At 40.5% G+C, this 16,845-nt stretch overlaps 1 protein-coding gene across 2 annotated transcripts in view; it reads right to left on the reverse strand.

Annotated features, from left to right (window-relative positions):
- EYA2 (EYA transcriptional coactivator and phosphatase 2) overlaps positions 1 to 16,845 on the reverse strand; it is a 102,459-nt gene that overhangs the window by 37,195 nt on the left and 48,419 nt on the right. For both annotated transcript variants that reach the window (XM_074887970.1, XM_074887969.1), the window contains exons 4-5: positions 16,365 to 16,507; positions 13,371 to 13,487 (exon numbers count right to left, since the gene is read on the reverse strand). In XM_074887970.1, coding sequence (XP_074744071.1) covers positions 13,371 to 13,487; positions 16,365 to 16,507 — 260 coding nt within the window. The remainder of the gene's footprint in view (positions 1 to 13,370; positions 13,488 to 16,364; positions 16,508 to 16,845) is intronic.

Below are 16,845 nucleotides of genomic sequence, written 5' to 3' on the forward strand. Positions count from 1 at the left end.
CCCAAGTCCAAGTTTAGGTATCCCTATAGGCTGCTGCAGTCTGTCTTCCCTCTGCCCAGGGGATTTTCAAAAGGAAGGACTTTGGTGCAGAGACAGAAACTAAACTTCCTTATTTTTTACCTGCATATACAAGTACTTGTGAAAGTGCTTAAGACTGGTATTTCCTACAATCTGAAGTTCAACAGCCCGGGAACAGATTTTGGCAACTCAGGTCTTTCACTTATTCTGGACACTGTCATTGTATCCTGACCAAGCAGGAGTATCACTTGAGCACAGTTTGTCTAAATCGAGATCAAACACAACTCTCTATTTCTGTGCCTACAGCATCGCATTCAGAGAATGCAACCCCACCCCAGGGTTTACCTCGAGAGCTGCTAAACTCAGTATATCTTGGCAGCTCAGTATTGTTATAGCAGAATAGTTACAGATAAGGACACTTGAGACAACCAAACAAGCAAAGCTAGTAAAAACTTGGAACTTCTTCCCAGCTGAACAAGGATGAAAAGCTGGGAGGAAAAAAAATCAGTTATCTGCATGGAAAAGAACGTTCTTGAAGATTCGGGCTCAGAAAAATATTTCAACATCAACTTTTGTCCTGGGAACTAGAGCTGTCTCATCGGGACTACAGCTCAGTCCCTGTTCCACTTTACAGGTTAGACTGGATAGACCATGTTTTCAATGATGCACAATTAGTTCAAATGGAAAGAAAACAAACAAGCACCACAGGCAATGAAGAGGATAAACCCTCTCTCTTCATGAGCAGAGAATGAGGCCTGCTAGTTACAGTTTCTGAGCAGCCTTGTAGAATTCAGCGGTTCAAAACATGTATCAGAACCAGCCCCAAATGCTTTCTTTTCTTCCCTAAATTGTTGATAAGAAATAAACATTTCCGTAATAAAATAAATTCTGCTACGTACAATTTCAGTTTTGCATCAGTGAATTTTACACTCAAGAAATGCTGGAAAATTATCAACAGACCTTGCATACTGGCATTATCAATTTGGCCCTATTCCTCATGTAACCAATTTTTTCAAACGCTTTCCCAGGTAACAGCACTTCTGTAATATTCAGAGATAAACTGGAATGACATTAGTAAGCAGTGCCTATGTGGACCAAGGCACGCCTAGGAAGGCTCTTGGTAAGCAATGTACACTAATGCCTGGCCCCCTCCCATTTCTGACTGGATATTACCCATTTCCACATGACTTTTGCTTTCACACAGATTGGCTTTTTTTCCCTGACCTCTGAAGACAGTGCATGATCTCAAACTGCAACTGATTTTACATTTGCAGTACTGTAGATGTGCAAGCAAGCGATTTGTTTCTATCTTGGTAGCTCAGTGTCAAGTAATTGCATTCAAACTCCTACTTGCAAATCAGAAACAAGCTTAGGATCTCTCCCTTTGGATCTTCTCCATATGGAATATGGTTCACATCTGCGTTCAATCAAACCACTTGCTAAATGTCACAATGCCCTCATTCACAGGTAGCTTAAAGAACATTTAGCTGGTAATAAAACAATCTGGACTCTAGAGTAGAATAGCTCTTCAGATGTATGGTACTGTAAATGTTCCTGTAAAATATGTATATCACAAACACACTTCCATGAAAATACACCGCATAAAAGACGTGCATATGCTGTACATATTCAGTGCCACGACTTCTCCTTGATAAGTAGACATGGCCCTTCTCTATATGAGTGTCCAAGGGCAACATGTATAGAGAAACTCTTTGTGAGCTGATTGATAGTATATTCCTGTTCTCATACAGATGGATTTCATTTGCTGTTTTCCCCTCCTTCCTTTTTTAATTCAAGTATTTTAAAATCTATGCCATGGTCAATGATAATTTCAGTGGTGTGTGATCTGGACCGTGCTCCTGCAAAAACTTTCATGCCAGCTCCTCCTTCCTCTCAGTTTCTCTATTTCTGTCTTTCACTCACTGCAATAACAGGCTGTATTTCTTCCCCTCCTTTCCAGGCAAGAGAATGTAAAGAAAATTCATGGTTATTTTCAGTATATTCAGAACTAAGCTGTGGCATCGCTAAAAAAAGTTTTCTTTCAGCTTATGAATACACAGTACAACGTGAATACTGGTGTCTTGGGGACTTGTGATTACAGAGACAGGATGGGCCTGTGGTATAGTTCAGATCAATACCACAGCAAGCTCTGAAAATCAGGTTTGTGTCCTTGCATTTCACAGATCAGAGAGGCCCTGACATCAGGGAGGTGTTCTCCAAGTCTCCTGTACCACTCAAAAGAGAACGAGCTGCTACATTTAGAACAACAGATGGGTTGCACTTCCAGTATTCAATGAAATACTCAACAATCAGAGGAGGAGATAGTCAGGTTCAAGACAGGTGGACAGCAGGGCATTTATCACAGTTCTCTGGGTAGCCAGCAGCAATTGTGAATCCATGAACACTCAAAAGATGGAACGCTGGCCTGACACGAGGATGTTCAGAAGGTGGCTACCATGGGCACTTCTGAATACGCTTGAAACAGCACAACAAAGCTTAGATCCAAGCGCTTCCTCTTAACCTGTAGATGAATCGCACAGTGGTTCCAGGGAGAGTTCTCTCAAAGGATTATTTGATCACTTAGCACTAATAAAATAAATGCCTACAGGGTTCAGCTGAATTGCATGGTATTTTACAAGCTTGCATATAATGGCTTGTGTATTCTTACATCAGCAAGCTGTTTTCCTACAGGAAACAATGCTGACTGTGAGTGATGCAAGGAAAGGCCTTGGTCTAACTCCCAGCAGAGTGTCCATTACTCTATGCTATGAAGAACATCTGGCTGAAGACTTGCATGGTCATTCAGAACAGTTCTTTGCAGTGCTTTAGCCCTCTGACAAGCTAATGTTTCCTGCAGTAAATACTGCCTTCTACAAGCTGCTACTTTTTTAGTGAGAGGTTAAGCACTCATCAAAATTTACCTCCCACCAGCTATACTCCAGTGCCTTGTAAGGTTCCAAATCCTACAACATCTGCCTGCATTTATTGGGCAAGAAAACTCATAAAATGTTGCATGGCTGTCAGCTGTGGAGGTATTTCAAGACTATCTAACCTGTTAAAGGAGAAGAAAAACTCAACCCATATGTACTTTGCAGCATATTGCTCAACTGTTTGCCATTAGGCATAATGAACCCTTCTCCAAAACCAGTCTTGTATTTCTGTCTGGAAGGGCTCAGACAGTATAGGGAAGAGCACACTGTATTAACCTAGATGAAAAACATGATTCTACAATGTTATAGCACTTGACATCAGCAGTGTCTATTAAAGGACATTGCTCCCAGAAGCATATGAACACCTCCTGCAGATAATACTCTCAGATATGCAACCCATTTAAAATATGTCCATTTGTCTCCCACTACAATCCCATTCAGTCCTGCTAGCCTGACCAGGTGTTTGAGGGCACTCTGAATGGTGATATAAAACACATTTCAGAGTACAGTTTTTCTGAGTCAAAGCTCTTCCCCTGCTGCCTGCTTCTGGGAGTACTCAACCCACAGAGCCTCAAAGAGCTTTAATAAGTGATGACCGGAGCAGTTTTAAGGGCCTGGCTTTTACCATCCTTTTGAGCCTGGTCACCTGTATAGCTCAATCCAGCTCAACAACAGTGTTGAAAGTGCTGGGATGGTTTATATTTACTCTCAGGATTTGAACCATGGGAAAGCAATTTTATTACATTTTGAGAAAGTGTTCCTTTTAACCATTTCTATCAAATGATGCTGCAGCTACAGAAGGAAATCACACTGGACTGTCTTCAAAAACACATCACAAGGAAACGTTTTGGGCCAGAAAGTGAACATCCTTACGACAATGATGTAGACTGTTCCTGTGCAATCCTCCTTTGAAAAAACAACCAGCAAAACTGACTTTATTTGGGTGTCTCCATGGACACCAAAGCTTAGAGATTCCTCCAGCTGCAGTTTCATCCTGGACACAATCCTCCACTGACAGATAACAAGACATGATAAAGGAAAGCTGGATTTGCCTCCTCCTGGGCTGTTTAGTGGCTATGAGATTCCAGTTCCCAGGTCAGCATTAAAATCTAACTAGCCCTGTAACATCTGTTGCCATGCAAGCAGGGATAAAACTCTGGCCTGTGAGCACAGTGACATATTTAGCAATTCCCTTTCCCTGGAGCAAGGTGAATCTCTAAATACCAATGGAAAAGAAAAGAGCAAGCTGGGCAGCTGTCTCCACTCTTTGACCTGTTACTTAGGATCATGGTAACTCTCAACTGAACACTCTAGAGCCAGTCATTTGCCCCAGGGCTTTTCCAGCCCCTCTATGCACTGCTTTAGTACTGCAGTGCCTCCAGGAAAAAAACCACAACAGCGGCCAACAGTGGCTGCTTACAGAAAAGTGGAAAAACAGGACAAAAGCAGAGTGATCTTTGCCCTGGTATTGCCCTGTCAGCTTCAATTAATCTGCCAGTTACAGACTTTCTAAGAGAAGTTTATATCCTCCTCTTTTTATCTTTAATAACTGTCAATTGAATCTTCTTCAGATAGTGCAGGTATTCTCACAGAGGTCTCTAGAGGTCACAGTATTGTAGTGCAGAAGTTTCAGTGTTTAAACTCTGCCAATATAAATAGAAAGTGCATCCAAATTACATATTAAAAAGCCCATGCAAGAGCGTTATCCAATGCCAGCACAGCAGTTAAGAAACTCCTGAGTTGCACAGCCTGTGCTAAATGAAGCCGGGTCAGACCTTATTTGTCCACAAACGTCATCAGAGTCTTTGACTGTATGACTGAATTCTATTTTTTCCACCAGAGCATTACCTCACACAGTGCCTGGAAATAAGATACAACAGAAAGCAGTACCAATACTGTACCGGCATCATGAATCTGATGCTGCCTAACCTTCAAGTGCTTGCCTATGTAGGTATGATGTTTCCTGATATAGACTTTTGTACGTAATTTTACACCAGCTCTTCTATTGCTTCTAGACATTTTCAAAAAAACATTATTAGCTATAGTGAATCAATTATTCAGCAAAGCTTCTGTAACATTTTAGCATATTCTATGCCAACTGCACTATAAGCTGAATAATTAAGGTCAACTTCATAATTTCCCAGCTGTTAACATCTTTTTTTTTTTCATCCTACAAAAAGTTATGAAAATAAAATCCACAAACAGAAGTCTCTGTGACATCCAAACATCTCTGTGACTGTTTTCTATGCTGATTTTGCTCATGAACCCATGTTTCAAGTATTCTATCTGACTTCCACAAATGCTCCCAAGATAGCCAAGCAGCAGGTTAGGGAAATGTTACTCCTTTCTTCCCTGTTGGCTCCCACTTCCTCATCATACCACACACACAAACTGTATTTTCTATATCCAGTCCCTTTACTGTTGTCCCTCTACCTTATTGCTTCTCTCTCATCCATGACTGTCATGCCTGCTTCCATCCCTCTGATGCCGACCTCTGCAATACTGATGACAGACAAACGAAACTCTCAAGCTTCCTCCTACACTGAGGAAAGAGTTCCCTCCTAAGTGTTTGCAAAACTAATGTTTCAAAATACTAATTTTCTGCAATTCCTCCAAAACTTCTGACACTGGGTAGGAAGCCAACATGTGCAAATTACTGCTTCTAATGCAGATTAGTATTATTATTCTTCCTTTAGACTTTCCTAACTCTTTTATCTACCCTAATCCATGAGCAAGGCTCATAGTTGCAGTGGTGATGTACAAACAGCATCACCACCACCACATTTTGTTTCAGTGTGAACACCCAGCCAGCCAGCTAGACTTCATGGATATCAAGTGTGATCTTTTGTACAGGACAACCACAGAATTGTATTCAACACTTCCCGCAGAGAACCAGTGACTTGCCTTACACTCAAACATATCCTTCTGAAACTACCTGTAGTAGTTCCTAAGCACAGAGATTTGGACAGACACTCTGAAATGTAGGAAACAAGCTAGAAGAATGAAGCCTCATGAACTGCGAGCCAGCTCTTCACAGCAGGCAGCTGGGTGTGGGCAGAGCTCTCCTCCAGACATCCTTCTGGTGAAACCTCCTCTTGAGCACCTCAGCAGACAGTAGATGCAAGATACCTCCAAGGTAAATCTGTCAGAGAAGATTCCTGGTTTTGGATGTGCCACCATCATCTCTACAGTTAGTATCATTTTGCCGTTACTTCCCCACATGAGCTTTAAGCCTTACCACAAACCCTGGTGTTCCTCAGGGAGAAAGACACTGACCATAAACCCCTAATGAGCCCAGACAGAGCGGAAGTTACAGATGATATGTCAGCCCATTTCTCTCTTACAAACACACATTTGTTCCCCCAGCTTCAGGAACATCCACCCTGGTGTCTACTGCTTCCAGTAGCATATCCTCTTCTCAAGTTGCTCCTTGTTTAATAATGACTAAGGAGTGAGTTCCGAATGGAACCTCAAAAAAGTAGTAAATGGGAAAAGTTAGAGCAGGGCTTTCTCCTTGGGTAGCAGTAGGACAGATCCTTGCAGCTTACAGTGCATCACTGTCAACACCTTTGCCTCTCTCCCCTTGACTTCCCTCTCCTGTAAGATAGCTCGTTTTAGAACAAAGTAAATGTAGCACGGTCAGCCCCTGGTGTTTAAAAATCTTTGAAAGGGAGACGCTGCTGTTATTCTGAGGAACCTTGTATTTACACTGTAAAAAGTGAGGTCTGACCCCTCCTGAAGAGAGGCCTCTCCCTGCTGAACTCACCACGGAGTGGAGCACAGCTTTACTGTCACACTTTTAGACTGCAACTAATGCAAACCAGCTGTGAAGCAGGAGCTTTTGAAAGAGACTACTCATTTTCTACTGAGGTTTTAATTTTATGAATCTGAGGCATCTGAGTGACAGTTTGCTGAGAACATGCTCTCGCTCTCCTTTATGTTCTGGGACTTCAGATGGATTCACTATCCGTATGCCGAAGTGTGATCCACATTTCTCAAGTGTAGATTGAAATTTCCCCTTCTCACACATTTCATCACTAAGTACTTAAAGAATCAAGCTTAAAATTAAACATGCCACTTCCTATGCAAAATTCACGCATGCAAAGCTAACTATTCATGCCATATAGATATTTATGGCCTCATATTAAATATGTAACACACAAACTGGCACACAATCACAAGAAATTCAGGCAGTTCTTGGAAAAAAAATTGTCTAGATTATCCAGATATTAACAAGATTCAATGTTTCCAGCAAAAGAAAACATTTCAATTGATTAAATATTCAGATTTTACTTGGTGTTAGGCCAGGAGAACAATTCATAAGCAATTCATTCCACAAACATAAGCAACATATATAATTAGTACATTTCAAATCAACATTGCACAAAAGAAATACTGCTTTCTATTCATTCATTATTTGACAGCTGATCAGAATGGACTCTACAAAGAAAACAAATGCTCAGCAGTAGCAAAGAATTTCACTGCGTAGGTCTTTGGCCCCAAATTTATGTCTGTACTGAACTCAATACTGCTTTGCAATTCCCTGGCAAAGGAAAGTTATCCCAGTTACATAACTCAATTTTCCTTTGTAATGTAAAAAGTATTTTGTGGGTAGATAGATATGGATATTAAAAAAAAAAAAAAAAAGTAGTCAAATCTTTTCCTGCCCAACGACAGTATCCACAGTGGTCTCTGGCCACAGTTTTAACTGTTGTGCAACTTCATAGTTTCATACCAGCTGTCATTTTAGCAGTAATAACTGAAGAGCAAAGCATTGTCTAGGAATTAATGACAAGCTGAGAAGAGATGGCCTGATGTGCAATAAAGGAGTAACACATGCTCATGCAACCACAGGAAATGCTCTATAAGCTGGCTGCTATTGCGCTTTCTGCATAGCTGATGGTTTTCAATGTTAGCTAATGTGCTGGCACAGTTTTCTCTTTGTATTTTACATAGCTCATTAAAGGGTAAGTTTCTTATATTCCAAAGATTTCTCCCCCACCCTCAGCAACAACAAGCACTTTCCTCAATTGCCAGTTAAGACAGTAAGCTCTTTGGGTCAGAAATTGAATAACCTTTGTGTCTTATCATCAATTTCTATCATTAAATAATAGTTTTACCAAAAGTCTGAGCAAGTCGCTGAACTGCTAAATTGTCAGAAAATGTCAACTTAGAAAACTGTGTGCTAAAAATCACAATAGATTTCCAATATCTAGCCTAGGGTGTTGTTTGGGGATTTGGTGCTCTAATTGTACGTGAGCTGTACATGAGGACTGATTAAGAAATGGCATAGACCTTGAGGGAGCATTACAAATTTATCATTTTAAAGACAAAAATCTCATGTAAGCTGTTACCTGCTCTTCCGATTCATGACTCTAAAAATGAGCGGCATCCCCAGATTGGCTATATGCATACTTCACACATCTTCATTATGAAATAAAACTAACTTTGTAAATATAATAATGACATGAAACAACACTGTATACAGCACTTGTTAAAAAAAAAAAAAGTAATTCCTTCAGAATAAATAAGATACCAGATTTCAATCTATTTGAATGTCACTCAAAGTCTGCCGATATACTATCATATCCACTGTTACATGGCAATTAAAATCATTATTTCAATCTATAGTACCTTTGTGATATAGTTTCATGTCACTTATGAGCTGCAGAACTTGCCAATCTCATCTGTAATATTTATATATGTGTGTGACATATTGCATTAGTTATTTGGCTTATAAACCCTTCCACATTTAATTTATTTTCATGCTAGGGAAGCATGAAAATAGATTTCCCCTTCTGGCTGGCTGTAAAATAGCTTTTTTTCTTTACTATTTAATGACCAGAAGAATGTTATATCCTCATTCTTGCTTTTTAGTGGATTCTGTTCTTGCTCAAGAACCAGGATACAGTTGATAATTGACGTTAAAGATGAAAAGCTGAATGCTACCCCATTACACCTGCATCATCTGTGTTTGTAATGAAAACGAACTGACTTAGAGCAGAATTTGGCTTCTGAAGTACCATGTTACTGACAACAGCCATCAGGGAGGTGAGGCTGCAATCTGACACATGTATCCCAGCCAGAGTTAGTGCTGGTACCAAAGAAACATGAGAGGAAACAAACCAGCACCAACTATGTTGGCACTTACTGAAGGAGAACATTTGTCCTAGAGCCCTGTGAGACAAAGTATTTGTCACCCAAGAGGTCATTTATTCCTTGGCGACTGGCATAACACACCTACGATAGGTGCCTATGTAACTGAGAAATGAGGGGACAGTGAGGAGGAGTCACGTAGGCTGCACAGTCTGCTCAAGATTCACAGTCTGACCACCCACGCCCACCTGCAGATGACTTCACTAGGTTGCTCTGGGAGCTGCTTCTCAATAAAGGCAAACAATACCAAAGTTATTACACTTATGTACTTGAGCTATTACCACCTTACAATACTTGCAGAGATTAGCTTAAGAAAATAATTTTTTCCTCACACTTTAAAATACAAAACTGAGCAGCAGACACTCATGGAGATATCTTTCCTTGCTGATCCCCTGCACATCACCCTCTTCATTATCGCTTTTTCAGCACGATGCAATAAACATCTTGTTCTTGAAGTCGGGGTTAAGGGCTTGATTCTTAAAGTCCCCCTGAAATTTGATTTTCTAAAAATAGGTAAATTAAAATTTGTCCTTTTCAGCTGGTTTAGCCCATCACCCAGAGTCCCTGCCTGGGTCAGCAACAGAGAGACCAAAAGGACTGATGTGAACTTGGCAAAAGGCTCAACAGTCCTGGAATTGGGTGACAGGGAGAGTGGCTTGCTTGCTTGCATTAGGGAGACAGAGCAATCACCTCCCCACCCCCAAGTGCTGGGGCGTGGGAAAGCACTGAGCACACATTCCTTGGTAGCACTCAGCACAGGAAGGCTCCTGGCTTCTTACTCAAACCTTTCACTAGCACTCAGCAAGGTAAATAAACCATACAGTCAGGGAGCTTCAGACTGTTCCTCTCATGAGCAAGGAGAAGGGTGGAAATAATTGTTTACAACAGGAAGACACATTTACTCCTGCTCCCTTTGCCTTGGAGTAAGCACCTGCCATTTGCAGAAACTGTTTTTCTCTGTTTTCTTTTGCATTAAAGGCTTAGCGAGCTGGCTGAAATGATCTTTCTGGCATAAAATCCCGAAAAGAAGTGATTTCACCTAATACCACAGCATTGCCCTAGGGAACATTATCTGAAAGCACTCTGGGCACATTCATGCTCATACACATACACATGAAGTTCCTCCCAGCCTGTTTTCAGTACAGCACATGGTTGTGTCACTATTGTTTGCAAGTGTAGCATTTTCAAGTGCTGATGCAAAAAATTTGCTTGTCTACACCTCCTGATTGAACAAAGGGGCCATCTTAAAAACTTCAGTCCCAAGTAAGTCAAGAGTTTGCCTTCTCAAATAGGTCAGATTCTTCTAAGCTAACACAAAGCACATGTGGAAGCTGTGTTCTGGGGAAACAAAAAACAACAGGAACCTAGACAGGAATACACCCATCTTCCAAGGCAGCAAAAGAAAACACCAGTACTTTGTCAGTAGTGGTGTTAATCATATTGCAGTTAGTCAGGAGGCAGCACGGCTGCTATTGCTCCGGGAGAGCACTTCAGCCTATCAATGAAGCTGTGACGCTCCAGTACCTACAACTGCTGGTAACTGCAAGCCACAGTTTTGCTAAAAAGAGAGGACTTACACTGCTGACAGTGTAACACAATTTCAAGACAAGATCGTCATATTGAAGGAGCAAAATGGAAGCCAAAAACTGAACTCCTGTTAGGAGTAGGAGAAGTGAAGCTTGTAGGAATCAAGGTGACAAAAAAAAAAAAACCCACCCCATAGGCTACTTTTCTTCTTTTGTACCACATTCCAGCTGGGTGTCTCCAGCATGTCCCATGAGGCTTTCAAGCCACAAAATCCACCTTAGTGTTAGACATATGTGCTCTGACAAAACTAGCACATGAAGTCTCAGCAGAGTGTCACCTCTCAGTCTTCAGCTTTCTTAAATAATTTCTAGAATATAATGGAATTTACCTTGTTTCCCAGTTTTCATAACTGTTTAGGATTTTATTTGCTCTCAGACTTAAAATTGAAGTGGGTATGTCTGTCCACCTTTCACATTCAGGGTTGAGATGAACCGAGAGAACTGACAGACAGTTTTGCAAGGGGGGGACAGCTAAGTGTAGTGACACAAAAGGACTTTTTGCTTACAGGTTTTAAAAAAGACCCCCAACAAAATCAAAAAGTGAGGGGCTTGATATCTCTCCCCTTCCACGGCTTCTACAAGAGCTTGGGAAAGCCAAGCAATTCCTCTTTGGTTTTTCAACCCTTGGAAAATCTCTGAGGGAAGGACAAAGCCAAGGCAGAGCTTTATCCTCGTGTGCATTTACCTTCTCTCCAGCAAAGTCACTTCCCTCAAACAGCCTCTCAAAGACCTCATGCACATGTGGTACAGACAGACTAGCACTGCTGCCAGGGAGCTGCTGCAGTTGTACCTGAGCTGCCTTTAAACTAGCAAGTCTGGATATGTATGGCCACAGCAGAAAAGGGTGCAGCATCTTTAGCCTGAGTGGCTGATACGCTTCCTGACTCTTCCCATTCACCAGTTACCTAAACTGGGCAATTTTAAACTACTTGAGGTATGCTCATTTGTGCTACTGTCACATCTTTGACAGTAATTAAGATATTTGTTAAGAAACAGCAAGAATATTTGCATTCTGATCTCTTGGAAATGTTTTTTTAATGCTTGGCTCAGCTCATGCACTCATGGCAATTCATGCTTAAGGCAAGGCACTTCCAAATGCAGGTGTGCTGAGGTTTAGCAGAAGACAAAGTCCAATCTTTACTTTTTACTAGCTAAGTTCTATACGAACACCAAAGCAGACTCAGAATATGAGGCCTACAGGTGAGGAATGAAACTGCACTCCCAGGAGACTCAAGGTAGAGGCACAGAGATGGAGACATTTTAAGGACAATCTATTTTTCAGAATATACTCCTTATTCTTCATGTATGTAAAACAACTGATAAAGCTGAAATGGTTATGCCATGGTTTCTCTCATCTGCTATTGTTTCATTAGAATTTATCATCATTCTTTGCAGGATTGCCTGGATAGGTGTTTTTAAGTTCAGATTACACAGAGTACATCCAAATTTTAGTATTCCTCCTCTAATTCATGCTTAATGACTCAGAAAGTCCCAGGAAAAAAAAAATTTTTTAAAAATCAACATAATTCACAAAGATAAGGAACAGTACACACTGGAGGAAAAAGCACACGGAATACAAGCCAAATAATGAAAACCTGCCATATCCGGTTCAGGTTTCTGATCAACAGCACCAAAATGCTCGAAGAAATCAAATACCATGCTAGAAATTGGCTAAAGGGAATCACAAATGAATTTCCACTATTTTCATTTACTTTACACTTCTTGGCAATTCAGATTTTAATCCTTTCATGGACTTTCTGGAGTTGGCAAGTCAACATTCAATCTCCTGAGAGTTGGTGTTTCATACAGCTTTCAAATGGAATGACCAGAAAAGAACTTTAAGTTTTATTTTTAGAAATAAATGTGTATTTTGGCCTTCCTGGTTGTACAACCAAACAAAGTGTTATGAAGCTACAAGCACAAGGCACTGTCTTTGAAACCTTGAGGGAACCCAACTGATTATTTTATGATCAATTATTATTCTGACACAATAAAACAGTTACTCTAAACTTACTAAATCCTAGCTCAGTAACCTTGAGGAAAAAAACAGCTGCCTTCAGCTCTGATCTTCTGAACCCTACCTCAGTAGTCTGTAGGCAATTAATGATGTTGGCACTTTAGGAGTCAAAACAGGCAGATGTATCTTAGCAGGTATCAGTTATGTCTTAACAGTAAAAAAATTTTTTTAGTATCAAGATATCAGCTTTTAAAAAAAAAAAAATTAGTGGAGAAAATATACAGCAGCTTAACCACAGAGCAGTTTGCTCAGGACAGCATAAGGCAGAAGCATAATACTAACAGTACTGTTTGCATGAAGCATAGAACTGCCTTTGTTTTGTTTCCACTCAGAATCTAGGAATTCACACTAGCACAATAATCCCAGACACGCAGTCACAAAATTAATTTTAAAAAAATAATAAAACATAGTTTCTGCAGAAAGGCAAAGCTTATATTGATCATACGGGAAGTTTTGCTGGGGTATATGCTAAATCCAGTACCTCAGCCAGAAATTCACGCCTTGACGAGCAAACCACATCTATGAAGACTTACCTCCTTCCCTACCCTGACTGCCTATACCTAAGCTTTTCATTGTAATTACAAAAGAAGAATTGGTCCAACATGGGGGTATCGGCTTCTGACTTCTCATAACACATCCTGCAAGGCACCAAGCTGTACTCACCATGCATCTGGTACGTGTACGGTGCTTGTCCGGCGGTCGGGGTACTGAAGCTGGATCCATAGCTAAGAAACCCACTCTGTCCTGGGGAATGGCTCAGGCTGTCCTCTGTTTTAATGCCTTTGGGGCATATAGTAAGGAACCAAGAGCAGAACATGAGTGTTTGTCTCAAAGGTGTAAAACAGCAAGTTTAGAAATTAACAATTTTTCAGCTAGATTTTAACCTAATAAACTCTTTTCTTCCCTATACCTTTTTTTTTTTTTTTTAATTACCTGCATTACCCAACCAGGTCTCTCAAATAATAGAGTCAAGTAAATTAATCACAAATAATATTTGAGTCAGCTACATCCTGTATCCATACCCAAATGAACTTTTGCTGAGATGGGTAAACAACCATGAATAATGTTTTCAAAAACAATTTCTGAACAAATAGTTTTGCTTTAGAATTAAACAAACTCATTGACTCATGAACTTTCTGAACGGTTATCAGATGCAAGCAATGATTAACAAAACAACAGAACCTTCAGCAAAATATCCTCAAGATTTCTGTTCTCAACAGAGTTATCTTTTACTTGCATTATATTTTCAGCTTTGGCAGCAAAATATTTATTGGCAAGTCATATAGGAGAGTTATCATCTATTCAGTTAGATATAACATACAGTTCAGGAACAATAGGTAAGCCCTGAAACCACAAAAATCTTTTCATTACGAAAATCAGGCAATTAAACTGACAATTTACAGGGGGAACAACAATAGCTGAATTAAACATTGCAAAATGAAACCTTTGCTTGTAGTGAAAGGGGCTGATATTTTATTCCGAGATGCTGCCGAGATTGTACAGCTGTATTATTAAAATAAACAGCCGAAAGGTGCGTCTTATTATGAACCCTTTGGGCGTGATCCTTCCCTCTTTGCATGCCTATTTGCACAAAACAAAAAATGGTCATTGGACACACCCTGAGTGCTGGGACTAAACAAAGACCCTGTTGATGTTCTGGCCTTAGATTTACACACTTCCCAGGCTGTTGTCATCTTTTAGCACTTGTAGCAAACTTGCCAAAAGACAACTTGAATTCACATGCCTTTCACCAAACAAGCTGTTTTCTAGCTTAATGACTCTTAAAAGCAACAACTCTGCATTTGCTCAGGTTGGGAGTAAGTTCCCCCAGATAATGTTTTCTCTAATAAAAATCACTTCTTTTGGCTTTAGGTGAGAATAGCTGCAATGCAATTTGAATTCAAGTTAGCAACAAGATAACAATGCCGCATTGTGAAACGCAGGAAGTTTATTTGGACAGTGAATGAACATGTGTTGGTGCAAGTGTCCGGCTCCATTACTGTTGGGGAAGCGAAGATATTTGCAAGTGTGCACAGAGAAGACGCTTTTCATAACATCCCATGCTTTTCAATTACATCAGCACTCCACATGTGAGCATTCGGCCTACCCCAGTTACAATTAATCTTCAGCAAATAGGCCTTTTTGGAAGTCTAAAAATTGTTGTCAGACAGTGAAATAACTTAGCACCAAATTAATTTCCACACAATGTTCTGTTTTGTCTAGAAACTGGCCGAGTTTTATTTTTGTGCCTAAAAACAATACTGCTTCATTGTTCTTGGTTGTCAGCCAGGTGGAGTTTTTCATATGCTGTGTGAGTTATCTCAGAGAGGGTATATGGGCTGGGGGAGGGAAATCACTGCTCAAGGATGGTAAGAGGTCATCTGCAGGATTTATAAGCAGCATATGGGCTTGACACATGTATGCCCTAAAGACTCTAGGCAGTAGCAAATGGCTCTACTTTCACCTGCTCTAACAGGACAACTGTTCAGAGTTCTGCCTTGGAAATCAGCCAGCTGATGCAAACACACAAGTAGCTCCAGGAAAGGGTCTCAAAACATTTCTCTCATCATCCTGGTAGAGTGTTGGCTCTGCCAAGCCCATTTCCCTGGTCTTCCAGACCATTGCATTGAATTTCCCTTCAGTAAAGGCCCTGTCAATGGCTGTATAAAAGCTTCTTGTTGGAAAGAGATACTGTATTTGCCAAGCAAACAAAGGTGTTTAAGAGCACAAGAGAAAACCGGAGCAGAAACAGACCTATGAAGCCATTTTAATGCAGCAAAACTCAGCACTCATAAGATCAGCTGGGAATAAGGAGCCCAAAGCTTTCTGTTAAAGAGCTGTACCTAAGCAAGAGCAGTATCTCTTTGGTCTTTAGGAGTGGAAAGAACTTCCCAGCTCCCTCAAGAGCTTGGTATTTCCATGCAGAGCTTGAGGACACTTTTAACACTTGGTTTACCAGGCATTCCTCCATCAGGAGTGCTTGTTTAATTAGTCCCCTGCCCGAATCCCCCAGCTGCTCCTGTCCAGCACCCTCTCCCCACAGCTGCTGGCAAGGCTGTGCAGGAAAGCAGGGAACAAAGCTGACTGGGGTTAGACATGTCTACTGCACCTACAGCTAACAACCATTCATTTACAAATGAACCCTCTTCCAAAACCAAAGTACTATGTATCTTTTCAGCCATGCCTTATTCTGCTCTGTGTCTTGGTTCTTCCATAATAATATACAAAAGTTTTCTTAAAGTATCTTGTATCACTGCAACTCCAGGAAGAATCAAGGAAGGCAAAGCGTAGCTTACCTAAATATCATATTTACTGCAAGAACCTTTATCTTGGCAGTGAGTCATGGGAGCACTCACCAGCTACTACTCCTAAGTAGCACATCCTACTGAACCTGAGTTTTTCATCCTGTCTCATATCCTACTACTGAATGTCTTCAAACTTACCTAGTTTGTAAGATCATAACCCAGGATATCAAAAGCTGATAGATAGTTCAAAGTAACCCTAACATTTTTAACTGAGTGAGATTTTCCTCCAAGCCTAAGAGAACATTGCCAAGACAGAAATGACCTTTCGTTCTAAAGGTTAAGACTTCAAATATATTTTTCTAGGAGCAAGAGAACAATGTCTTCAAATGTAACATGACATCAGAGTACTCACTGTAGGAGGGTATGCCATAGGGCTGCCCCGGAGGAGGATAGGCAGTGTATGCAGCAGCCTGCTGGATTCCTGTGCTGTATTGAGTCTGTCCATATGTTGCCATTGTTGGGAAAGATGGGACTGTCACTATATGAGGATAATGTCTATTCAGAACAAGAAAACAGAAAGTCTAAGGCAATAGTTACTGTACATGATCTAGAGCACATGTAGAACACTTCTACACTTTTTGATGAAATAACATCCAAAGTATGATGGTGAATATTTTGGGAACTCAGAATTGACTAGACTAGGCAAAAGTTTGTTTCAGTATATGGCTCCTTGTATGAGCTATGAGATTAATGCATGGGGACTTTAAGAGTGCAAAATATGTGCAAGTTAAAAAAAATAAAGTAAAATCAACACTCTAGTTTTTCATGTTTCATTTTCAGTTTGCCAAACACACGAGTGTCATGGGAAACCTCTGACATTTCAACATATTCCT

The sequence above is a fragment of the Strix uralensis genome, chromosome 18, assembly GCF_047716275.1.
Source record: "Strix uralensis isolate ZFMK-TIS-50842 chromosome 18, bStrUra1, whole genome shotgun sequence".
Lineage (NCBI taxonomy): Eukaryota > Metazoa > Chordata > Aves > Strigiformes > Strigidae > Strix > Strix uralensis.